Source organism: Schistocerca serialis, chromosome 5, assembly GCF_023864345.2.
Source record: "Schistocerca serialis cubense isolate TAMUIC-IGC-003099 chromosome 5, iqSchSeri2.2, whole genome shotgun sequence".
Lineage (NCBI taxonomy): Eukaryota > Metazoa > Arthropoda > Insecta > Orthoptera > Acrididae > Schistocerca > Schistocerca serialis.
In genome coordinates this window covers 235,401,309-235,428,959 of record NC_064642.1, presented here as the reverse complement: position 1 = coordinate 235,428,959, position 27,651 = coordinate 235,401,309, and the positions used below count along the sequence as shown (strand labels likewise).

At 40.9% G+C, this 27,651-nt stretch overlaps 1 protein-coding gene across 1 annotated transcript in view; it reads left to right on the top strand.

The window, feature by feature from the left end:
* The window catches only part of LOC126480718 (uncharacterized), a 180,692-nt gene that overhangs the window by 69,518 nt on the left and 83,523 nt on the right, over positions 1-27,651 (top strand). The window contains exons 10-11 of the mRNA XM_050103973.1: positions 1,821-8,466; positions 18,134-18,397. Of these exons, the coding sequence (XP_049959930.1) occupies positions 1,821-8,466; positions 18,134-18,397 (6,910 nt within the window). The remainder of the gene's footprint in view (positions 1-1,820; positions 8,467-18,133; positions 18,398-27,651) is intronic.

Sequence of the window (27,651 nt, the reverse complement as noted above, 5' to 3'; positions counted from 1 at the left end):
AATATCTGCTTAAAAAGTTAACATTATACCTAGTCTAAATTTATGCCATTTGTTAGTTCTCTACATTTTGATAAAACAAGGAGAAATAAAATAAACAAAAAGAAATGGTTTAGGTTAACTTGTGATTCTGAAGTTGTGGTTACCATGGAATCTGAGAACTCAGCTGTTCTTATCCAAGCATATCGTCCGCCTGCTGCTCTCTCATTGGCTGTGTAGAACTAACAGCTGACACTCCCCATTTTGTTCCCATCGTACTGTATGTCTTGGTGAATGTTGACAAAATTCCAGCACAAAACACATAAGTATGTCCTGGGCCCCTATCTAGACTTTTACCATCTCCTGCAGAAATGAATATTATTGTGGAGTACTTCCCAATTTTAAATTCAAATTCGACTACAAAAGGATTCAGGCAAATTGCAGTTAATTTTCCTTGTTATTTCACCTGGATGTCACCATCATGTTCTAAAGCTGATTAAAAGCTGGTCATGTTTTTACTCAGTATTCTAAAATGTGAACAGCAATAAAATTTCTCATTTGTAACCCACTTCGTAAATTGTTACAGTCTCTCATAATCAAATAAAATATTGATTCGGGTTCAGAATCAAATAATGTTTTTTGAAGGACAACATTTCCACTTTTGAAAGTTACCTTCACTTAAAAAGCAGCGTAGTATTTGTGTATGGTATCCATACATGTATGAGAACTTTCATTGCTTCTTTGTTCAAATACAACAACAGTTTGTAAGGTGATAGAATTTAGTGCTATTTCTTCGTGTCTTTCACAAAGTGTCAAATTTTAAGCAGGGCAATAGATTGTTGTAGTGGCTAGTTCGTTGTTTCTCGCATATCCCTTGCACTGGTGCCTTGTGAGTTAAATGTCACTTGGTTGTTCAAATGACATATTGGGAAATCTTGAATGTGTTCAAAAGCAAGTATTGTATGTCCAGCCCTGCCCTTCTGAATTCTTCAAAATAAATTAGCAGGTGGCCCCAATATCCAAAGCTTCATCCGTAAATATGAGATGATCCCTATATACCCTATTAAATGATGTGAACCTGTTAACATCAGCGGCAGTAGTTTGATCTGCAGATATAAGATGGCCTTCTGTTTTTTGAATTACGAGTTTGGGCAAAAATCTTGTCTAAAAATCAAGTAAATATGGTAACTGGATCGAGTATCATAAGAGTAGTCCTGTACCTTGAATGGAGGCAATGATAATACAGAGAGAGAGAAATGAAAAAGAAATTATCATAAATAAATCAAACCCTGTATTGCAAGTTGGAGAATACTGTTTACAACTACTACTTAATGTGTGCATCAGAATTAATTGAAATGGTTATCACTGATGCCATTATACTTCCTTGAGGTGAAAGGATCATCAGATTAATATTTCCCTCAGGCAGTTTCAGAATAGTGGAAAGCACTCTAGGATTTTCAGTATCAAAACTCCTGCTGTCTTTCACACCATCAGTACAACCAGATGCAATACTTGAATTTAGAAATGGTGTCTTGTCACAGCCAGTGTCATTTGTCATCCTTTTTCTGTCCCAGCTCGAGCTCTGTCACTAATTACCTCACCATTGACGAGATATTAAACTCTGATCTTCCTTACCCTTATTCTGATTGCAGTTTCACATAATACCATTCAGTTTTCTTCCATTGAATCCACAATTTATTAGCAGAGGGGTTGTTCCTTATCAATTTAAAATGAATGTGATGTAGAAATATTTGTTTTGAAGATAAAGCACAATGACTTTACTATTCTGCGATAGTCACAATTACTTTACTACTATAAATACATTTTTTCTTTTTTTCCCCCAGAGCAACAAGAAAATGAAATAAAGGCAAAAGCTGTGAAGACCCTAAAGACTATCAGTAAGAGCAGTTCACCTTTACGTTCTAGACAAACGAAAGTGGAGGCTCCCAACAAGACAGAAAAGAAAGGTGCAGATGACGAGAATCTCAAGGGAAAGGATACAAAGAAGGTAAAAACTCCTAGTGCAAAACCAAAGTTGGCCGTGAAGAAAGAGGAAACGCTGGGAAAGGAAAAAGTTCCAGAAGAAAGACGAAAGCTTCTAGCAAGACGGAAAGTTGAAAATGAGAAGCAAGGAAGTAAGTGTAGGGTAAAAATTAAAACTGATGCCAAAGTTTCCACAGATTCTTCAAAAGAATCAAAGGAAGTGGTTCATTCACCTGGATTGAAGGCAAAAGTGAAGTTACAAGCAACTCAGGAAAAAAAGAAATGTGAGACTTCATTGGGTACCAAAACACAGATCACAACCAAAGAAAAGCGTACACCTAAAGAACAGGAAGGTGACGACGGTGGCATGAAACAACCTCAAGTTCCTCGTCGAAGCCTACGAGCACCCATGAAAGATCCTGTATCTGCCATTTCTGAATCATCCGAGAGTACTGCCTCTGAGTCAGCTGCTTCTAAAAATCTTAGAAATAAGGATTCATCTCCTTCCTCACCCAGTAGAGCACTACGTAAGCCTAGAGCTCTCGAAAGTGCTCTGGATGATAAATTTAGTGACTCTGATGAAGAACCATTGGGTAAAATAGCTTTAAAAAATGCTGCAGTTAAGGCACTAAATATTTCAAATAAAGATACCCAAAATTCTTCGACAGGGAAGGCAAACAAAGTGGATGTAAAAAGTAAAATAGAAGCTGTTGTAACAGAAAAGGATAAAAATGTATCTAAGAAAAGCAAAGAACATAGTTCAAAAATCACATCTTCCAGTTCACGAGAACCGAGGAAAACATTTGATTCTGCTCAGAAGTCTTCAAAATTAAAGTTGGATAAAGCGCAGGAAACTCGCGCAAGGAATGTAGTGGATTTATCTAAAAAGGTAAAGAAGAGCAATGATATGAAACAGGTGACAAAAGATGCAAGAAGACCAAAAAACGAAGAGAATACAAAAAATGAGGAAGGCAAGCCTCAGCCCACTGTTGCTAAAGAAAACACGAGGAAGAAACCTGTGTTATCTGGAAGTACAGGCACGCCAGTTACAAGTGGTCAGTTGAAGTCAAATAAGAAAGGTCAGAGTAGTGAACAGTGTGCTGAGGCCTCTGAAGCGGACGACGACTCTGGAGGCAATAAAAAAAAACTTCTAATTGAGGAAGTGTGTGCTAAAACAGTTTCTAATGAAACAAAAGAAAACACAACTGAGAAGAACAGCAGAAATTCTGTTGATAGTGAGACAGTTTTTTCAAAAAATAAAGAACTGAATGATGCGAAATGTGATACTGCCAGTCCAGTTGTGTTATCTAGTGAACAAAAGACTAAAGAAAAAGATAATTTAGGCAAGGAAGAGAGTAAATGTGTTCTAGAAGGGAATGAAAAGAAATGTTCAAATGATCTCAAGGACACAAGCAAAAAAATCTTTCAAAAAAAAACAGCTGTTGATAAAGAAATAGTGAAGAAACATAGCAGGCCGAAAGATGTTTTAAAGGCATCACCCAAGAAAAAGGTGTGTAATATTGATAAAACTCACAACACAAGTGAATTACCTTGCTCCCCTACTCCAGAAACAGAGTCACAGAAAAAAATGTCAAAGATAGAGTCGAGCCGGAGGTCCAGTTCCTCATGGACTGAATCTGAAATGGAAATTCAAAGAAGGTTGAGTCTGGTCTCACTCAAAGAATCAGACACAGAGTCCGAGGATGCAGACAGCCCAAAACAGGAGGGGGTGTCAGGCAAGAGACGAAGATCTTCCGGATCACAAAAAGATACTCAAAAGTTTGTTAATAGTTTTGCTATTGTGGAAAAGAGACATTCTAGTATCAGAACAAATTCATGGTTGTTTTCTGAAAAGCGGATTGAATCAGTTCGTAGTGATGGGGACAGACTCAGGAGAGGAATGTTGGAAGAAAAACAAAATACAAAGGAGGAGGTGTTTTCTTCAAGGAAAGCTGCCTCTTTTCACATTGAAAATAAATTTAGTTCCTTTAGCTCAGGAAGTGCAGCTTTTGGAAGGAAGCACATTCTGACCCAAGGCACATTTTCTTCTCTGCGTCATCCTGACAGTAGTCTTACGAGTAGTGTCTTTGGACCACACTTAAGAGTGCCAAAACCCATTCCAATTCTTTCAAAATCTTTTGGTTTTAGTATTCCAGTCAACACACAAGTGGAGGTGCCATACCTAAAGACAGCCACAAATGGAACTGAGGCAGGCCTTTTCTCAAAACGTAATCCTCAAAATGACATCCAATTTAAAATGTTATCGAGTTCATCGACAGATGACTACGAAATGGAGAGGAAATGTGTACCTGGTATTATGATGTCAGCTATACCAACTTCTATGAACAGTAAGAAAGCTGCTGCAGAGAGAATGTTGAACATGGAGAGACCATTTGAAAGGAAGTTGTCTGTTTCAAGTGATTCGTCATTTCAGAACGATGAGGACACTGCTGTCCATAAAACTGTGCCTGAAATCCAAGAGAAAGCCCACGGAGACTTGTTCGTGGGGGCTTCTGCAGTACTTGATAGAAATTGCAGCATACCAACTGGACGCCACAGTAACGGTGCTAGCGAAAAGGATGTATCCGCAGCATTTACGATAGAGAAAGATGGTGAAGGGAGAGAGAGCTTATTGTTTCAAAATGAGAGCAGTGCTGATAAGAAGAATGCTGTATTGTCAAAAAGTGTAGAAAATCTGGCTGAAACTCAGAGCATGTTAAGCATTTCATCCAGTAGGGAGTCAGTAAAAGACATTCAGAAACTGTTAGGCTTTTTATCATCTCCAGAATCAGAGATACCACCTCAGCAACGCTATCCTACTGTGCCATACAGCTGTCAGGGACTGAGTGAGCTGGATGTACCCAATCGTGTGAATAACAGTTTGCTTCAGGTCACAGAAATTCAGGAGAGTCAAAGAAAAGAAAAAAGTAAAATGGTTTCTCCAAAAGGAAGTGAAATGGATTCCAGGAAACTGAAACCTCAGTTTAAAACTTTTGAAGATATTGCAAAAGGTAATTGTGCTGAGAGATCTGTTGATGGTAATGCTGTTATCAATAAAGATGTCGAAACTGGCAAAGAAATGGAAACAAGGCTCAATGAAGAGCGTCCGGTGGCAGCACCTCCAGCAGAACTACCAGATTTTGATATCCCTCATGATATGAGGAATACTAAGAGTAAAACCAAAGTTAACATGTCAACGGAGAGAATTGAGAAGTGGCTGAATGAAAGTTATAGTGATAACATTGAACACAAAAGAGATTGTTCAGTGTTTACAACAAATGTGTGCAAGTGCTCCTCTTCAGCTGATGAAGATGATTATTTCAATGACAAACTTGTGATAGACAGTGAATATTCTTGCAGTGAAGTTGAAGATAACACACCAAAAATGTGTGATTCAGTATTCTCGAAAGTGGAACAGGACTCATACAAAACGGAAGTTGGCAATAGGAGTACTGCTGGAACTGTTCGAGCTACTTCATCGGGAAAGAGCGGCTATAAATTAAATGTGCAGAACAAAGTTTCACCTCTTCGTGAGAAAGTAGCTGTTGGATCACCTGGTGAGAGGACACCTTCAAACTTGAATTTTGTTTTCAACACATCAGCATCACAAATAATTAATGTTGAAGTGGTTGAATCTCCTCCAACAAAGAAAGTGCCAGCAGAAGACCCTGTCTCAAAAAAAGGCAGCACTGAAACGAGAAAAGAATACGAAACCCACAAAAGTAAGCCCATAATGCAAGACAAAGTGACACCAGTCACTGCTAGTGGTTCTGCTGCCAATCACAATATATTGAACCATACAAAAAATGTGGGTACTTATCCATCTAATGCAAACAGGGCAGAAAAACCCTCCAGCTTTGCCAAAACCAAAAAAGTCAAAATTGCAGGTAAAGTGCCTACCCCAATGAAGAGTCCAGGACACAAAATCCAGCCATCTCCAGAAAAAAAGTCCATATTCCAGCAGCGAAGGTCCTTCTCACATAAAGTTAAAGCAAGGAAAGAGCTTGTACCGAGTGCAAATGCCTTCTCACCCGAAAATGAAAGTAGTGTGTACGCATTTGAATCAGATTCTGAGCTCCCTCCTCTTAGCACACCTTTCAGAAGAAACACTCGTGACAGTAGAACATCGAGCACTACTACATCAAAATCTGAGGAGGATTTAACAAAACTGGGAGAAACTGATGTACCCTCACCTCCTACAGCCACAGTACAACCACTGCCTATGCCGCCCCCTGTCATATCAGTACCACAAGTCGATCCTGGAAAATCTGCAGAGAACACGGAGGTACCTCAGGATAAAGCAGCGGGGATCGGGTGTGCAAAAACTGTAAGCGGTACGGTCAGCTCTACAGTCTCTCGTACAGTTGAAGAATCTAATCAGCCAGTACCGGCTACCAAGGAACATACACCTCATCTGAATAAAGAGGTCAGTGGCATATTGTTACGATCTGGCACAGATCCCAACTCACCTGTAACATTGTTGGTTCTCCCAGCACAAAAACCTACTGAATATGTTGCACTGATCCCAAGCGTTGCGAATCCCTCAGAGTGCCATGTGTCTGCATTGCAAGGTAACAATGTTTCTGTTGTCAACGTTTCTAGCAGTGTGGCTGGTGGACAATTCAGCACAGCACCAGTGAGGGCACCTACTAAGATACTACTAAGCCCAGCAAGAACGGTCACTCAGAAAGATCCACACACAACATGTTTGTACTTGGCACCCTCCGATAAGACACCAGTTCTTGCATGTCCAGTCTACAGTGAAGAACATGGTACTGTGCAAGCGAGCAATGTAAACACAGTGAGAGACAACAGCTTTCCTGCCACCAGTACCAGTGTGCCGCCTATCAAACACCCCGGCAAAATACTTCTCAGCCCCACTCATGTGCCTCTCCTCCTGTTAACAAAAGATGCAGGGGCTCAGAATGTGATTGGTGAGCAGAGCGCACCTCTGGTAGATATGTCTGAAGTTGAAAAGCTGAAAACTGTGGTGTCTGAACAGAAAACTGAAAACAGTGTTTCCAGTCGTGTTGTTCCAGACTGTATTGCACCAACAGACTGCTCAAGAGAGTTACATAAAAATGTTTCAAATGTTCCAAATATATCTGTCAATAATCCTAATGTCCCTGAAATGCCTAAAGTACTTCCACAAACAAGAAATATTCCAGAGAAACCAGTGCTAATTGTTGAAAATATAAATGTCACTGAAGCACCAGCTATAAATACCGAGGCATTTGACATTACTACAACAATGCCATCTGTTGCAGAAAAATTAAGCGGGACAGATTTGCCATTGTCAGCAACTGAAAAAGAACTGTCTCTGGATGGAGGTGGGTTAGGCGTCGCAAGAGAAGCACTAAAAAGTGCATTAGGAAAGGTATGTCCCAGTCCTGATGCTAATGAAACTGGTTTTGAAATTCAAAATGTATCCCTAGAAGGCTCTGTAAGCGAAAATATCATATCTGCTGATAAAGAGGATATGCAGAGAAGTGTAGAGAATTGTGTCATCGCTGATAAGAATGAGTCTTGCTCCATGTCACAAGTAACAGAGAAGAACTTTGAACACTGCGACACGCCAGTTCAACAACCTGAGACTGAACCACAGAATTTAAATAATTCATCTCACTACAGTACTGAAGAGAGAGCAGACACTAATTCACTGGTCCAGAACACACTTATTGCTGAATCTCCACCTTCAGTTGCTCCTGTTTGTACTGGGGCATCAGAGAAGTCCTCAGTAACAGAGAAGGAGAATGTTCCTACCAAAGTGAGAAATTTCCCATTGGAAGAAATCTGTGCACCATATTCGCCCAAACCGAATAACACAGAAATTTTAGATAGACCAGTGTCCAAATCAGTTTTGGAATCAAGCTGCCAGAGAGATTTCTTGGCTCCTTGTAAGACTGACGCTGCCTCGGGAATGGACGAAACAAGCAAAGAATGCCAGTCTTTACCGAATGTGTTTGAGGGGAACACTACAGGGCAACTTGTGAGAGACCCTCATCCCGAAAAACTTTATGTTCATGCTTCTAGCCAATTGTCTGTGACTGATGAGCGGACTATTTCACTTGCCCTGCCAGACAAATCTCAGCAGCAACTTGAAAAGTCAGCATGTGTCCAGGTAGACATATTAAATGAAAGCTTTGTCCCTGGTCAGAAGACCAGTACATCGATAGCTGTACAGGTGAATTTAGACTCTGATCCAGATACTGGGCCTCCCGAACCAGAACCACCTCAGCGCAGCATGGAGATTTCCACTCAGACAGAGGGAGGCGACGATGACGAAGATGATGAAGAAGGCCATCTCTTTTACATTCCCTTACAGTCGTCACCTGGTTCATGCCATGGTTCCTCCTCACAGATGATACAGGGTGTAGCAGTGAAATTGGGGACTGAAGGTCCCACAGGGCCGAACCAGCGTGTCATCATGCGAGCCAAGCTTGTGACGAAACCACCAAACTTCAGCCGCTCATCTGCTTCTGCACAAGATTCTGCTCTTGCTAGGAGGTAAGTTGATTTTTCTTGTTACTGGCATTTGAAGCACATCTCCAAAGAGCAGTCACTAGTTGGGAATAAGATTACATTAGTCACATACCGCAGAGAGGAGTCTCTGGGTCGTGGAAGGAAGTCAATGACATACATCTCATTTTTATTTACTACAGTGAAAGGATTAAAGATATGAAATATTATCAATATTAATTACATAAAATGTAAAACATTAAGAAATAGTGTTACATATTTTCGATGTATAAATGCTGATTGAAGCGACGAATGAAAATTTGTGCTAAGGCCGCAATTCGAACCCAGGTCTCCTACTCAATAAACAGATCCAGTGAACATTGTGCCACCCTGGCACAGTAGCTTTGCACAACTTCACTGACTACCCTATCACACCTCCCTCCTCAGTCCAAATTCCCATTCACACCGCAGCCCACTTGGTATTCCCACTAACCTCAAACAGCATTGCAGAGACTCTCCAACTGTATTGGAACAGCACATCAGCATCAAATGAAATTTGGGATCCTTCCTGAAACCCAGGCATAGGTGCTGTAACCAAATGAAACTATGTGGTACAAATTTTCATTTGTTGCATCAGTCTGCATATATACATCATAGATGTTTGAGACTTGAAAAGATCTCTGGAATCATATAGTTTCATTTGATCTGATTTAATGCTAGGATTGTAACAGGGCAGTAGAGCCCATATGAAAGTGTAACAGATTCTTGAGGAACGTAAATGCAAATCTTTGAAGAAAGGCAAGGTTGTTCTCTCAAAACCGTGTTGCATGAAGAACTAGCATTTCATGGAGATTGTATGACAGTTCATCTGTCATTACAGTACATCTTGTACAGAAATTATAAGAATAACAAAATGGAGATTACAGGAAGTATAGTTAGTTAGTTGTTGTTAGAGTTAGTTATTAGTTAGTTGTTGGACACAGAGTCATAAATATTGAAACAAACCTTTTTTGTGTAGTCAGAACCTAAAACCATATGCTTATGAGTTGTTACTGCAGGATACTTCTCTGGTAATTACGACAGTCTACAGAGCACCACTAGGAAACTTTCAGCTATTTATGAGAAATCTAGGTACATTATTGGACAGCCTGTCAGACAAGAAGAAACAGTAATATGCCAATATTTCAAAGTATCTTTCCTAAAAGATACAGGCAGGAAAAATGAACCATAATCAGTATTTGGGTTTTTCAGTCTAATTTCAATAGCTAATTTTCCAACTCGGGTGCAGCAAGATAGTAGGACCCTGGTTAACAATGTATTAATAGACAGCATATTAATAGACAGTGTTCAGGCTGAACCAATTAATCTGTACCCAATTGTTAATGGACCGTCCAACCTTGATGTACAGTTAATGGAAATTAGCAATGTAGCACCTTACAGCCCTGAGACAGGTTCCTACTAAGCAGTGAGGCTTATTAATGAGAACAGGATACAGTGTTTTAAGAGTAAGTTAAAAAGACGTGATATGGGGTGAGGCATATATATGGAAAGAACACTAATATCAAATTCACTTTATTCCATTGTGAATTTGTATCAGTATTTGAAAATAGCTACCCTAAAAACTTATGCAGAAAACATGGTTAAAAACCATGTAAGCCGTGGATAACTAAGGGAATTAAGAGCTCACGTGCTGCATGTCTACGATAATGTAGATTTTAGTGGTGCTACCAGAAGCCAAGAAAACTGGCACTAATTGGGATATACTCATTTATTTCTGAGTGCTGCCAGAGTTAAGCTGCCCCTAGATGCGAATTGTTATGTTACACATTGTTAAGGGTTATGGTACCAATACTGTGGCAAGCAGCTGATGCTACCTCGCTTCAACACTCTTCTTCCCTTGGAAGTCCTAATACAGGGGTAATTCACACCTCCTGCCATTTCCAACAGCCACCACATGAATAATCAACTTACCATGATGGTGTAGTTGAAGAAGCAAGAAAGTATGTTAAAAATATCATTCCATAAAACTTCAAGTAGCAACAATGTCAGTCACTTAAATTAATAACATTATAAAAAGCCTAAAAAACAAAAGCTAACAAAGAGATAGAGGGGCTGGCCAGTACCTCAGCTCAGTACAGCCGATAGATACACAAAAAACAGAACCGAAAATTTACGTTCCTAGCTTTCGGAACAAATGTTCCTTCAACAGGGAGGAGAGAGGGGAAAGAAAGGGAAGAAGGGAAAGTAGATTCAGTTACTCACAACCCAGGTTATGAAGCAACAGGGAAAGGAAAACAAGGGGGGTAGCAAGGGTGGAGGCATGGTTGACAGAGGGAAGCCAAAGATATTCTACTGTAAGTACTGTGCCAGCTTCAAACCAAAGAGGATGCATACAGAAATAAAGAGGTATATAGTATAAAGATAAACACAACTATGTAGGTTGAAAAGATGTGTGAATGGCTAAAGAGGAAAGGGAAAGAGGAGAAGACTGAAGAGTAAATGGGAATGAGGTTGTTTAACGTAGGTTCAGTCCAGGGGGATGGCGGGATGAAAGGATGTGTTGGAGTGCAAGTTCCCATCTCCGCAGTTCAGAGGGACTGGTGTTGGGTGGGGGAAGCCAAATGGCACATACGGTGTAGCAGGTTCCTAGGTCCCTAGATATATGCTGGATTGCATGCTCTGCTACTGGGTATTGGACATCTCCTAGGCGGACAGTTCGTCTGTGTCCGTTCATGCGCTCAGCCAGTTTAGTTGTTGTCATATCGATGTAAAAGGCTGTGCAGTGCAGGCATGTCAGTTGATAAATGACATGTGTAGTTTCACACGTGGCCCTGCCTTGAATTGTGTATGTTTTACCAGTAGCGGGGCTGGAGTAGGTGGTTGTGGGGGGATGCATGGGGCAGGTTTTGCAGCGGGGTCGGTTACAGGGGTAGGAACCGCTGGGTAGAGAAGGTAGTCTGGGAATATTGTAGGGTTTAACAAGGATGTTACGGAGGTAAGGGGGGGGGGGGGGGGGGGGGGAGGGGGCGACGAAAGGCAACTCTGGGTGGTGTGAGGAGAATTTTGTCAAGGGATGATCTCATTTCAGGGGTTGAATTGAGAAAGTCATATCCCTGGCGGAGTAATTTGTTGATGTTTTCGGGGCCAGGATAATATTGGGTGACAAGGGGGATGCTTCTGTGTGGTGTGGGGGTAGGAACATTGTTGTTGGACGGGGAGGAATGTATTGCTTGGGAGATCTGTTTGTGGAGAAGGTCTGCAGAATAGTTGCGGGAGAGGAAAGCACTGGTCAGGTTATTGGTGTAATTGTTGAGGGATTCGTCACTGGAGCAGATACGTTTGCCATGAATACCTAGGCTGTATGGCAAACGTTTGCCATGAATACCTAGGCTGTATGGCAAACCAGACCACACAGAAGCATCCCCCTTGTCGCCCAGTATTATCCTGGCCTCAAAAACATCAACAAATTACTCCGCCAGGGATATGACTTTCTCAAGTCAACCCCTGAAATGAGATCATCCCTTGACAAAATTCCCCTCACACCACCCAGAGTTGCCTTTCGTCGCCCCCCCTGATCTCTGTAACATCATTGTTAAACCCTACAATATTCCCAGACTACCTTCTCTACCCAGCGGTTCCTACCCCTGTAACCGACCCCGCTGCAAAACCTGCCCCATGCATCCCCCGACAACCACCTACTTCAGCCCCGCTACTGGTAAAACATGCACAATTCAAGGCAGGGCCACGTGTGAAACTACACATGTCATTTATCAACTGACATGCCTCCACTGCACAGCCTTTTACATCGGTATGACAACAACTAAACTGGCTGAGCGCATGAACGGACACAGACGAACTGTCCGCCTAGGTGGTGTCCAATAACCAGTAGCGGAGCATGCCCTCCAGCATAATTCTAGGGACCTAGGAACCTGCTACACCGTATGTGCCATTTGGCTTCTCCCACCCAACACCAGTCCCTCTGAACTGCGGAGATGGGAACTTGCACTCCAACACATCCTTTCATCCCGCCATCCCCCTGGACTGAACCTATGTTAAACAACCTCACTCCCATTTACTCTTCAGTCTTCTCCTCTTTCCCTTTCCTCTTTAGCCATTCACGCATCTTTTCATCCTACATAGTTGTGTTTATCTTTATACTATATACCTCTTTATTTCTGTATGCATCCTCTTTGGTTTGAAGCTGGCACAGTACTTACAGTAGAATATCTTTGGCTTCCCTCTGTCAACCATGCCTCCACCCTTGCTACCCCCCCTGTTTTCCTTTCCCTGTTGCTTCATAACCTGGGTTGTGAGTAACTGAATCTACTTTCCCTTCTTCCCTTTCTTTCCCCTCTCTCCTCCCTGTTGAAGGAACATTTGTTCCGAAAGCTAGGAACGTAAATTTTCGGTTCTGTTTTTTGTGTATCTATTGGCTGTACTGATGTACTGAGCTGAGGTAAGTACTGGCCAGCCCCTCTATCTCTTTGTTAGTATTTGTTTCACATCTTTATATGTGTTTTTCATTAATCATGTAAAAAACAAAAGCACAGCTGGTGTCAATGGCATTTTAAACAGAATACTGAAAAATTTCTCTAACTTAGTAAGGAATTTCCATAATGATATAAGGTGCCCCCCTCCCCCAAACCTGTCACCTTATAAATTTCGAAAAAGAAACAAAATGTGGAAAATTCAATTGGCCAGGGTTGCACCTGTGTAGGGGCTCATACAATGGACAGGAGTGCATAATCTATGAAGGTCAAAGAACACTACTTTCAACACAGTCATTTTTTTAATGTACATGTACGTTTTTTTTCCACAGAAATGAAAACTAGTGGTGCAGTTACTACTGGCAGAACTGCTGTCAGTGTCAAACAGGAAAATACACTGTGACAAATTTCATATGTGTTTCAGACAGTGCTTTCCCTGCTTTGGTGTGGCTTGTGACGTTTGCAGTCATCTCGTCAATATGCCGGTCTTCAGTAATGAAGAGAAACTAGATATGATGTTAATTTATGGCAGATGTCACAGAAATGCAGTAACAGCTGTAGCAGTGTGCACTGAATGCTACCCAGATCGGCTGAACAGTACCCAGATCTTATCTCATGGAAACACTCAGCTGGGCGCCTGGGAAGTGTTCGTGTACAAACACAGCAACTAACAATTTGTACAACAGATTGCACACAGTTCTGGAATAAGCTGTAGTAGTGTTCGGAGAATTTTGCTTAGGCATACATTTCATCCGTATCGCATCTCGCTATACTAAGAAATGTACAGGAAGACTTTTGCACATCAGTGCCGTGAGGTCATTCTGACTACCTACATTATATATTGTTTACAGGTGAAGCTTTGTTGACGAGAATGGTAGCATGAGTTTGTGGAACATACACTACTGGCCAGTACAAAATAACAAAATCCCCCCTAGTTTTGCTCAGTTGGTCATCAGTGACTGTGGGGTTTCAGTGTTTGGTCTGGTCTTCATTGGTATGCATGTTATGGTCCCTATTTTTATCAGGGAACATTAACTGAATGGCAATATGCATCACTTCTGGAAGACACACTCCCCCTTCTCGTGGAGGACATGGTATTGGAAACATGTCTATCAATGTGGTTCCAGCATGATGGATGCCCTGCACACTATGCATGTGTTTCCAGGGAAGTTGTAGCTGCAGTGTTTCCAAATAAATGGATAGGATGGGGAGGTCCTGGGAGCTCACCAGCACAGCTGCCTGATGTGATGCCGCTATACTTCATTCTGTGGGGTGCAGTGAAATAATGTGTGTACTACAAATCCCTAACAAGACCAAAGGGTGTGGAACAACATATTACTGCTGCATGTGCAGTGATACCTGTGAAAATACTACAATCTGTGCAGTGCTCACTTGTTCACTGTCTCCACAAGTGTACTGATGCAAACAGTGGACACTTCAAACATCTGTTGAGGTGATGGAAGTTCATTGGATATGATGTTACTGGTTATTTGTGAGTGTGTTTTCCTTGCTAGATGTCATGCACAAACGTGAAATTTCTGTGGGTATATGCCACTAATAACTGTGTTTAAGACAGTAGAAACATGTCTTGTCACGAAATTGTACCTCTAATTCTCATTTCTGTCAAAAACATGTGCCATTTAAATAAATATATGGTGAAAGTGATGTTTGTTTACTTTTATGGATTGTGCATACCTGCCCATTGTGTGAGTCCCTGACAGGTGGCTGGAGGACAGTGCAAAAAATCCATGGTGCTGTTGTCATTCTTTAAGTCTAATATTTCAGAATGTTTGACGTTAGAACAGTGAAACCAAGTCTGCTGTCAGTAATTGTCCCTCAAGTTTTCAATCCTGTGGAAAAAAACATATATGTGCCAAAAAATCTAACTTTTTTTAGGAAGTGATGTTCATTGACCTTATGGATTATGCATTCCTGCTGCCCATTGTGTGAGCACCTGACAGGTGCATTCCTGACCAATTGCATTTTTCACATTTTGCTTCATTTTGGAAATATATGAGTGACAGAGTTAGGAGGGACATCTTGTATGTAATGCATCACTGGCAAAGGGAATTTTTCCAGGCAGATTAGAATATGTAATTGTTTAACCTTTGTATAAGAAAGGTGACAAGAAAGATATAAATAATCATCATCCAGTTTCTGTACTGATATCTTTTTCCAAAATATTTGAGAAAGTAGTGTACCTGAAAGTAGTCTCACACAAGGTTGCCCATGCCTGGAGGGAAAGGAAAAAATATGATGTAATCAAGTGTTTCTCTTTGAAAAAATGATTTAGAAATTGGTATTATGTAAGTTTTTAACAGGCTTGGAACTGGAACTTTTCAATGGTTACTTAAAAGTTGCCACTCATCTTCCAAAATATTAAAGATACTCCATACCCCTAGGTCTTGGTCTTCCCTCTACAAACAATTGTATGGGTGTCATTGGTCTTACATTGAAGTAGAATCAGTTTATTTAGCTTATCATAGTTTGGATTGCAGCAGGGTTGCTTGATTGAGAATGCTATTTATACATTTACCCACCAAATATTACAATCCGTAAATAATAAAATATCACCATTTGGCATTTTTTATGATCTTTCCAAGGCATTTGGTTGTGTAGATCATGTTACACTTTTAGCAACACATGAGTTTTACGGAATTGATGGCTTTACCCACAAGTGGTTTGAACCATACTTAACAAACAGAATTCAAAAAGTTATGATCAGTAATTCAGACAACATTGAAAAGATAAAAAATTTTAGCAAATGGAGAGACATCAAAGATTGAATCTCACAGGTTTCAATTTTGAGTCCATTCCTATTCTTTACATATGTCATTTACCTTCCACTTAATATTCAGTAAGCAGAATTGGTACTTTTTGCAGATGATACTAGTGTTAGAATGACTCCCAAGAGAGAAAGAAACACTAGAGATTATTAATGACATTTTTCAAAGAATTATTAAGTGGTTCTGTGAAAATGGACTCTCCTTGAGTTTAGAGAAAACACACTACATTTAGTTCTGTACAACGGATGGAGTCATTCCAATAATTGATGTAACACATAAACAGGAGTCAGCAAGTAGGGTAGAATTAGCATTATAGCTGCACGATCATAGTACGTTCACTGAGGTGACAAAAGTCATGGGATACCTCCTAATATCATGTCAGACCACCTTTTGTCCAGTGTAATGCAATAACTTGATGTGGCATCAACTGAGCATATGTCCTGTAAATGCTTGATGGGCAATCTGTGAGGCCAAATCATTCACTTGAATTGTACAGACTGTTCTTCAAACCAATCACAAACAATTGTGAGCCAGTGACATGACATCATTGTTTGGGAAGATGAAGTCCATGAATGGCTACAAATTGTCTCCAGGAAGCCAAACATAAGTATTTTCAGTCAATAGTCAATTCTGTTGGACCAAAAGGACCTAGTACATTCAGTGTAAACACAATTGGCACCATTACAGAGCCACCAACAGCTTGCACAGTGCCTTATTGTCAACTTGGGTCCATGGCTTCATGTGGTCTGCATCACACTCGAATCTTGCCATCAGCTCTTACCAATTGAAATCGGGATTCATCTGACCAGGCCACAGTTTTCGAGCATCTGGGGCCCAACGGATGCGGTCACAAACCCAGGAGAGGCACTGCTGGCAATGTCATGCTGTTAACAAAGGCACTAATGTCAATCTGCTGCCAGATTTCACTGTACTGTCCTGATAGATAAGTTTGTCATAGATGCCACATTGTTTTTTTGCAGTTATTTCATGCAGTGTTGCTTGTCTGTTAGCACCAACAACTCTGCTAATGCTGCTGCTATTGGTCATTATGTGAAAGCTGTCCATGGTGAGAAGTGATGCCTGAAATTTAATATTCTCAGCACACTCTGGACACTGTGGCTCACGGTGTATTAAATTCCCTAACGATTTCCAAAATGTAAAGTCCCATGCATCTAGCTTCAATTACCATTCTGTGTTCAAAGTCTGTTAATTCCCCTCGTGTGGCCATAATCACATGCCAGAAACCTATTCACCTGAGTCCAAATAAGAGCACCACCCATTGCAGTGCCCTTTTATAGTTTGTGTACACGATACTGCTGCCATCTGTAAAGTGTGTATTGCTGTCCCATTACTTTTATCACCTCATTGTATATTCACTAATGAAATTTGTCATAAATAATCCACCGCAGTTTGAGAAGAATTGTGAAATCCACAGCTACAATACCAGTTGTTCAAGCTGTCAGTGGCTGAGAAAGGAATTTAATATGCAGCAACAGAAGAAAGTTTTGATCATTTGCTCAATAACATAAAAAGTCTGACATGTAGCAAAGCAAGTTTTAAATCTAACAAAATCATTTCTCCTGAATAACTCCTTATATACCATTGATAATTTCTATTTAAAAACTGGTAGCCTATAATTTATATAAAAAGGGATTGAGCTCATATCAACTCAATGGGATTATACTGGTAGTGGTAAGGTAGTAGTCACCCAACTTCATGTCCCATTTCCTTTGCAGTGTAGATGGACTCACCTACCTTCTTAACATCTATTATCTCGTGCTTGGAGAAAAGTTCATCCCTCGTTTCAGCAGGAGAAAACTGAACAACCTTATCTGAAGCCAAAATGGTTCAAATGGCTCTGAGCACTACGGGACTTAACTTCTGAGGTCATCAGTCCCTTAGAACTTAGAACTACTTAAACCTAACTAACCTAAGGACATCACGTACATCCATGCCCGTGGCAGGAATCGAACCTGCGACTGTAGCAGCCATGCGGTTCCAGACTGTAGCGCCTAGAACCGCTTGGCCACTCCGGCCGGCATCTGAAGCTAATCCATGATGTCTGCTGTAAACCATTTCGAAGCTGGTATTCTGTCAATGTTGATAGAATGATAGCTGGAATTATCCAGTACAATAATGCATACTACTTACAAAGAGTGTAACAAATTAATGAATCAATTCTTGAAAACACGACCATTCATTTCCAAGTGCTAATCAGATACAACAGAACTCTTACGATCATGAAACACAAGTTTTGCTCCTGATATAAAAACGATATGTGCAGATCCAGAATTAGCCACAATGAGCCGACCAGCTCGACTTTTAGATAGTTTCGAGCCTCCATATTTGTTCGTATGGTTTTGTAAAATCCAAGATTCATCCAAATATTTATTTGTGTTAAGCCATATTTTGTAAAGTGAAAGGTGAAACTCTGTTTTAAAGGTCTGTCCTTGGTGCACCTAGTCAACGATCTATCACGCAATCACGATCTACACCCGTGGGTACTGTGCAACCTACAGCTCGTGGAAGACCTATCAGCACCGATGCAACAACGACAACTGTCGAACATGAGGTTACTCCACGTTCACCAGCACCAGTCGTGAAACAGCCTGTGTCGGTACAGTCCCTGCCAAAGGAACGCAGAGGGTCTGCTGATCAGAGCGCTGCAGGCACGTCATCTAAATCGGCATTGGTTCCAAGTAAGCGGTACGTTTGCATAGCTCATTCTCAGTGATATACATTTGCTTATGTATTAGGATTGTTTGTAGCATAATTTGTGTGTGTAGCAGGCATAATTTGTGTGTGTGGCAGGATTATTTGTTAAGCTGTGTGATTTTTCACAATAATATTTAATATGATGTAGCTACATTCTTGTTTTTCTTGGCAGATACTAAATGGTTCAATCTGCAGCAAAATGTTTGTTGTTAGAATTCTTGATAGATTAAAACTGTGCGTTGTTGTTAGAATTCTTGACAGGTTAAAACTGTGCGACAGATGGGAACTCAAAATCTGACCTTCAAATTTTGTGGGCAGTGCTTTTACCGGCTGAGCTGTCCAGATATGCCCCATGATCTGTCTCACAAAGTCAGTATGTTAGTATAAAAGGTAATTATATCGGTTTACGCTCCGGTTCAATGCGGTGTTTTATTATTTTGTCTAGCACACTCCTTATTTTGGACATAAAGCATTTTCAACAACTGTTTATATGAGTCTGATTAATTAGTAGCCTCAGTTTCATAAAATTTCTTTATTGTCACAACTCATTTTGCCTCCCAGGCCTTTTCAGGTGAACATCAATAAACCTAAATATAAAATCACAAATAAGATGTGTCTTAAAAGTGGTAGAAGCAGCTACACTAAGTACAGCTATGAATAATTTTGCATTACAGCTCTGCTTAATTTAAGTAAAATTTTTATACTTAACAGATGTACATAATTTACACAGTAGAAGTAATGTTGTAAGTCAAGGAGTGCTTGGGACACACTGGTGGAGCAGATACAAGGGGGACGGGGAGTAAAAGGAGTTGCCAGAAGATGTCAGGGAAGACATATTTAACAGCTATTGACATTGGCAGAAAAATAATACATGTAAGGTAGCATATGGCCCATAAATATAGTGTCCAGTAGCCATTGCTCGTTGCAGATCAGTGAAGGAGAAAAAGCACTCCATAATGTCCTCTCTTGTCTGAAATCACATTCCTTTCAATGGCCTCAAGTTTGGGGACAGCCAGAAGTTATAAAGGGCCTAATCGGGAGATTAAGGAGCCTGTTGAAGCACAGGAATATAGTTTTTTTGCCAAAACGCTCTGAATCAGGTGCGAGGAAGTGTTGGAACATTGTTGTGATGGAGGTGCCAATTTCCTATTGACTGCAAGTCTGTTCTCCTGTGCCACATAGCATCACGTAGGCAATGGAGGCCATCCCTGTAGTACTCTTTGGTGATTGTTTGACCCTGTGGTATGTACTCTTGGTGTACACGCCTTGGGAGTCAAAAAAAAACAGTCAGCATCACTTTGATGTTGCTGTGCAATCGATGGGCATTCTTTGGTCTTGCTGAAAAACAGTGCTTCCACTGTGATGACTGGTATTTGGTTTCTGGGACGTACTCATACACTCAGGACTCACTAGTGAAGTTGGGGGTCACTGTGGAGCTCAGCGTGTCCTGCGAGACTTCAACATGAACTTGCGTTTGCTCTACCGTCAGCAGCTTCGACACGAATTTTACCGACACTCTCTTTGTTGCCAAATCTTTGGTCACAATGGAATGTGCTGGAAAAGTTGGTGTCCCCTCTTGCCCAATTTCTCTGATAGTCACACGACGGTCCCGAATCATCACAGCATTCACTTTGGCAGTGGCGTGATCATATGGGCATGTTGATGGCTGGCCGGAACATGTCTCGCCATCCACCAATGTGCAGCCATCTTTAAACCAGTTGTACCACTCCTTAATCTGTGTGATGCCTAGAGAATAGTCACCGAAAGCCATCCGAATAGTTTCCACCTGGCTGTTACCCAGTCTCTGGCAGTATTTGGTGCAGTAGCACTGCTCCAGTCATTCCAATCATTTCCCTTACAATGAAAAACCGACGTGGCCACTACACACTACCTCATGCACCTGCTGCTAACTAGCAACTGATGCTGTCGACAGGCGGGGAAAAGTTCACGCATGCACACAAAGGTTCAAAGTCAGTTCATGCAAGTGCACTAGATTCAAATCCATCTGGTGCTCGCAAAAAAAAAAAAAAAAAACCGGATACTTTTCCAACATTCTCCATATCATGATTTGTTGTTTACAAACTCAGCAGATTCAAAGAATTATGTAATCAGGCACATACTTAGCAAAAAATGCTGATCAAGGAGTGATTTTCACTTACATAAAAAATTATTAAAATAAATTTTTAAGCAGCTAGAGCTTCTATTTAATGAGACAGTTTCAATCTGTAAGGGAATTTCGACTATTTTACATCTGGTGGCCCCATTTCTGAGTTCTGTGTATCATCGTAGGAATTGACTGGTAGGAGCCATTTTGTTGAGGATGAATTAGTTTGTTTCTGTTTTATAAAATTGTCATTATGTTTTTTTCACTTGGCTTGTGAATTACTAAGAATCGTAAATTGTGTAATGTAGATTGAAGACAATACTTCACCAAATTTGACATCATTTGTAGTATTCGTACATTATTTTTAAGTAAGATCACATTTTCAAAATATTGCTCTAAACATTCCAAACAAGTGAGTAGAAATGCTGACACTTTTGAATTTTCAACCATATCCCCCCTACATACTGCTGCTTAATGTGGACAAAGTAGGAGGTTAATAATGTTCTTTGACTTAAAAACCAATTATAAAAATAACTTACAGTATTTGTAGTAAAGTGAAATTGATGATGGTTCTCGACAATAACTACAGTACTTTTATCTGAATAAACAAATAAAGGAACTGAACTGAAATTGATGTTGCTGGAGAATTGACAAGTAAGCTGAAATATTTTGAACATCTTTTATTCTTATGTATTTCTTACCATACAATAAAATGAGCATTTCACAATGCTGTAACAAAGTTCAAGCAGCCTGTAGCTATCTTCAGACTAAAGGCACATGCTGCAAGCAGTATTCATGACACCACAATGTAAAATATATAAAAAATAAACAAAATAGCACAAGACAGTCATTTAAACTTTCATAATGTGTGCTTCTTTAGTATCATTAATTAGTTGTTCAATAGCAAGTGGGACAGCTAAATTTGCGATAACTGATTTGTTTTTGTTTGAGAGCATGTTCTATCAGTGGTTCATTCTGTCAACCTAACACACTTGTCGTTCGTCACAGGAAAAAAAAATATATATATGTCTGCTTGTGTCTGTATATGTGTGGATGGATATGTGTGTGTGTGCGAGTGTATACCCGTCCTTTTTTCCCCCTAGGGTAAGTCTTTCCGCTCCCGGGATTGGAATGACTCCTTACCCTCTCCCTTAAAACCCACTTCATTTCGTCTTTCCCTCTCCTTCCCTCTTTACTGATGAGGCAACAGTTTGTTGCGAAAGCTTGAATTTTGTGTGTATGTATGTGTCTGTTTGTGTTTCTATCGACCTGCCAGCGCTTTCGTATGGTAAGTCACATCATAAACCTGCCTCATGAATCAGCCTATCTGTTAATGAAAGCTGTATCAAAATCACTATGGCAGTTCCTCTGGTTAGCCTTCATATATAGGCAGAAAAAGGAGGGGGGAGGGGGGGACTTTAATTTATAACATGTATAGAAGGAGAATGTGTGTGTGTGTGTGTGTGTGTGTGTGTGTGTGTGTGTAACCACAATTCATTTCTGGTGATTCTCCACGTCATTGAGAGGTGAATGCTAAGTTAAAAGACAGAGGTGAATGCTGAGTTAAAAAAAAAAATCTGCAATCCGGGTATGTTCAATCCCACAACCTTCTGCTTTTCAGATGTGCACTTTACTTCTAGACTACAAGGCCTGACTTGGATTCAGCTCAAGCCTCACTGCTCTCTGGAGTCATGGCAGCTGTGCCGCTATATGGCAATGTCATTCCAAAATGGTTCACAGGTGAACTGAACTGCCGGACGTCAGTGTCTAAGGGGCACAGTATTTCAACAAATATTCACATTATCATCATCAGGTACTCTGATGAACTGACTGATGGTGGGCCCGGCGCTGTGCTTTTATCCCCTGCCCCTCTCCCTTTGATCAGCAGCTATGTCAGCTGTCCACACCCAGCATCCATAACCCCACTCATCCTGCTGACACGATGCTCCGTACTAGGTTTGCACCCACATGTGCATACTGGTAGCACCTCTGCTATTCCTCCACCTGCCCCCGATGTCAGTTTGATGTCTGGTATCTCATTTCTCTTCTTGATCATTCTGATAGTAGGATCCCATGCCTACTTGGGATGTACGTGCTGTCACAACTTATCAGTGATTACCTTATTACTGGAATCTTAATGACACAGTCCAAGAAGTTGGACATCTGTTTCAGAACCTAGGTTATGGTCATAGTCCATTCCATGCAGTTCTATCAGGCAATGTTCTGTGACTTACAATCTGTTAAACTGCTGCAATCTGGTACGCAGTTGGTGTTCGACAGTATGCACCATCTGACCTATGTATGTCTTATCACATTGGCAGAGTATCTGACAGACCCTGGATTTCTGTAGTCCAAGATCATTTTTCACGAGATGTTTCTGGAGAATTCGTTCTGTCTTCCTAGATAACACGCCACAAAAAGGAATATATGCAATGACTATGCCCTGAGAATCCTCTTCTGATTCCGCCAGTTGTACAGAGGGCATGGAACCAAGGGCTCTTCAAATTTGCTGCTCCTTGAAGTCATTCTTCAGGAAAGCTGCTCTCATATGTTCAAGTTCTTTGTTGAAACTTTCATTCTCAGAGAGGGTGCAAGCCCTTTTGAGCATGCCATTCCTCTGAGCTGGGTGGTGGCAGCTGTCTCACATTTAAGTATAGGTCGGTGTGCGTCTTCTTTTGGTACAAGCTGTGGCCCAAATTGCCATCTTGAATGGCATTGTTTTTGCAGTTATGGCTGGCTTTAATTCATCATAGTTCGATCAGTTTGTACAAAATATTTATAAATTAGATACATGAATCAATCAGTCCATCTATTAGTGAAAACTGGGTGCTACAGTTTTGGTGAGATTATCCCAAACATACAGAAAGAAACTGCAGCCATAGTCTGTAATTTATGTATGTATAGATTTCATGTACTGTACATGTTTCGAACATTACATTCTTATATCTTGGTATATAAAAGTGAAAGACTCGTTCCACCTGTTCTCAGAGCTCCATATAAATTTCAAAAACAAGGCAGAAGGCAGTTGTGTTGGCAGAAATAAAAGTATGAATAACAGTCCATTAGTTACATTGGTCTAATGCCACTACTAGAGTGAATCCTGCATTAGAAATCCTTCATAGGTTTCTGCCATTATTTTACACAAGTTTGCCTGCTAAATGGCTGCATGCAGGGTTTTGGTATAACCCAGTTCATTGCAAAGGAACCAGTGTGACCATGTCATAATGGAAGATAATTTTAATGAGTCAGTGATGAGTTTAGGTATGAACTGTGATGTGCTCAATATCTTGATTTTAATATTTAAACTTTCATAGACATTTTGTAATTTTTACTGCGTGTAATATCAGTACCTTTAAGCATCAGTCCAAATGAAACCTATCTACCGTATTTACTCGAATTTAAGCCGCACTCGAATCTAAGCCGCACCTGAAAAATGAGACTCGAAATCGAGGAAAAAAAAATTTTCCCGAATCTAAGCCGCACCTGAAATCTGAGACTCGAAATTCAAGGGGAGAGAAAAGTTTTAGGCCGTACCTCCAAATTGAAACAAAGCTGGTCCATTGTAATATGAGACACAATTTAGGTCGAATGAATGACGATACAGCTATAGTAGTTTGGTTCGAGTCGTAAGCTTAGCAGTTAAGCTTTACCAGGTAGCCGTTGCTATGCGTCAGGCACTCCATCCGTATTTATACGGGAACCCTTCCTTTTTCACATGCTTCGTTTGGTTTGAATTGATTGCTTATTTTTCTTTGATCTGATAAGTGCCGTTCTCTTTGTTATTGGTGTTTACACCACTCAAAGCTGAAAATGCATTACTGTACTGTGTTATGCATTGTTTGTCGCATTCTGATAATGAGTGTTTACGACCTGTCGCCACTCACGGCATGGCTTGCTTTTGTGCGCGCTACCGCCGCTTACAAGAGTTTAGCGGAAAAAATTTTCTCCGTTTCAAAATTTTTGCAGACGCCTCTTTTGTACATTACATTCTGCGCAGAAATTAGAGTCATCTTAGATTTAAAAATCTAATCAATTGCCGTGTTTCATTTCTGACTGTATCACTATTCGGCATAAGAATAATACGAATATAAACATGACATGATATGTATATTCTACCGCGTTTGCTGTTGTTTCACTCTAGTTTCGTAGTTTATTAGGCAGACAGGATTTAAATGAGATAGCAGCAAACACGAAAGAATACATGGCAAAATTTTTATATTCGTATTACTATTATGGTGAAGAGAATACTGCATGTGATTCACAATTCATAAAAGTTCCTATTAGCAACCATCTCTTCTCACAGGTAGGAAAAAATTCAGAACGCAGAGTTGGCCATATTGACAAACATCCCAAACAATCTTGCCAGTCAGATTTTCGTAGTACATTGAAATGCTGCTACATTCGAAGATGAACACTACGGAATTTGTATTTACTTCGTTGGATAATGTATGAAAATGCAGTGGTCAAAACTCAGGGTGGAGAAAAAAAAGCTCGTCTTCCACCTTTTTTAAAATTTATTTACTGACGCAGAGGTTTTGGTGCCAGTATTTATCTTTGTGCCTGTGAAGCGCTACATATATTCGACGACAGAAGTTAGTTGTGGCGGCACCTACCAACATTTTTCAGAACTCCCGCTTTGCCCTCGATTCTAAGCAGCAGGCGGTTTTTTGGATTACAAAAACCGGAAAAAAAATGTGGCTTAGATTCGAGTAAATACGGTAATTGACCTGCGGTCGTCGCACGGTGGCATTGGCAGCAGCCCACATATGCAGAGGTGTCTTGGTGCAGGTCAGAGTACGGTGCAGTGAGTAAGTGTGCAGACGTTTCCAGAATGCTAATGGTGACTGGGTGTTGAAAATGGCTTAAAGAACACATATTGATGACATTATGAGGGGTAGAATACTAGGGCGACTGGAGGCTGGTCAAACACAGCAGGTTGTAACACAGGCCCTCCATGTGTCACAAAGTGTGATCTCATGATTATGGCAACGATTCCAGCAGACAGGAAACGTGTCCAGGTGCTACAGTACGGGACGTCCACAGTGTATAACACCACAAGAAGACCGATATCTCACCATCAGTGCCCGCAGGTGGCCACGGAGTACTGCAGATACCCTTGCTCGGGACCTTACTGCAGCCACTGGAACAGTTGTCTCCATACACACAGTGTACAGACGACTGAACAGACATGGTTTATTCGCCCGGAGACCTGCAAGGTGCGTTCCACTGACCCCTGGTCACAGGAGAGCCCATAAAGCCTGGTGTCAAGAACACAGTACACGGTCATTGGAACAGCGGTCCTAGGTTATGTTCACAGAAGAGTCCAGGTGTAGTCTGAACAGTGATTCTAGCCAGGTTTTCATCTGGCATGAACCAGGAACCAGATACCAACCCCTTAATGTCCTTGAAAGGGACCTGTATGGAGGTTGTGGTTTGATGGTGTGGGGTGGGATTATGATTGGGGCATGTACATCCCTGCATGTCTTTGACAGAGAAACTGTAATAGGTCAGGTGTATTGGGATGTCATTTTGCACCAGTGTGTCCACCTTTTCAGGGGTGAAATGGGTCCCACCTTCCTCCTGATGGATAACACCACACGGCCCCACTGAGCTGCCCTCGTGGAGGAGTACCTTGAAACAGAAAATATCAGACGAATGGAGTGGCCTGCCTGTTTTCCAGAACTAAACCCCATCGAGCACATCTGGGATACTCTCGGTCGACATATCGCTGCACGTCTTCAAACCCTACAATACTTCAGAAGCTCCGACTGGCACTGGTGCAAAAATGGGAGGTATACCCTAGCAGCTGCTCTACCATCTGATCCAGAGTATGCCAACCCATTGTGCGGCCTGTGTACATGAGCATGGTGATCATATCCCATATTGATGTCAGGGTACATGCGCAGGAAACAGTGGCATTTTGTAGCACAAGTGTTTCAGGACGGTTTTCTCAACGTATCACCAATATCGTGGACTTACAGATCTGTGTCGTGTGTGTTTCCTACGTGCCTATGCTATTAGCGCCACTTTTGTGTAGTACCACGTTGTGTGGCACCACATTCTGCAGTTATCCTTAATTTATGAGCATGAGTGTATGTTAATGGAAAATTCTACGGAAATGTAAAGAATTTAAGAGTAAAGGTAACAACTAAACAAACTGCAGATATGTTGCGTCCTCAACACACACATAAACAAGGCTGATAACATGGTACCTTTCGTACAAGTCGTATTTTGAACTAGTGATTTTTTATAAATAATTTAAAGAACAAGGGTGACAACTCACCAAATAATAGGGGCGCGGGCAGCATTGTGCAAGCCAATTTCTTGTACATTGCAGCTGTACAGGTTTTTTACATTACTTAATTTTTTTGTAAGATATTCTTACAACATACCTGGCTAAATTGTGTGAATTTTCCCCTCAAGCTTTGTATTGATATCTGGGCATTTTGTATCACTCAGTGAATTTATAAAAATTTTGGCAAAATTTATAATAATGTCCAATTATCAGTTTCCTCTTGTCTCTGTGAGGCAGTGTAGATGACGTTAGAACACTATCATGAGGAAAATCCCAGGGTACTAGATCTTTGTGATCTTACTCTTGGGGCTTTTGATGAGGTTGAGGCTTCACAGGCTTCAGCAAATGTAAAAAGTGAGTGCACGAATGCTTTAAACATTAATGTGGCACTTGTCATACAATGAGGTGAAAATATTCCATTTGTAATGAAGGATTGCTGGCCGCTGTGGCCGAGCGGTTCTAGGCGCTTCAGTCCGGAACCGTGCTGCTGCTGCTACAGTCGCAGGTTCGAATCCTGCCTTGGGCATCGATGTGTGTGATGTCCTTAGGTTAGTGAGGTTTAAGTAGTTCTAAGTCTAGGAGACTGAGGACCTCAGATGTTAAGTCCCATAGTGCTTAGAGCTCTTTTTTTTAATGAAGAATTGGTTAGTGATTCCAGCAGTCCCACAATTGTAGTACCATTTGTAATTGCTTTTTTCGCATTTTGTAAGTTCATGTCCATATACCCTGTCACCATGGCAATTCACCTCTAACATAGCCTTTCCCTCATCCATTTTCTAAGTAATCCCAAGGTTCCAGTTACAATTTTCTGTATTGAAAATTACCGAGAGACTTTTTTGAAGGCAG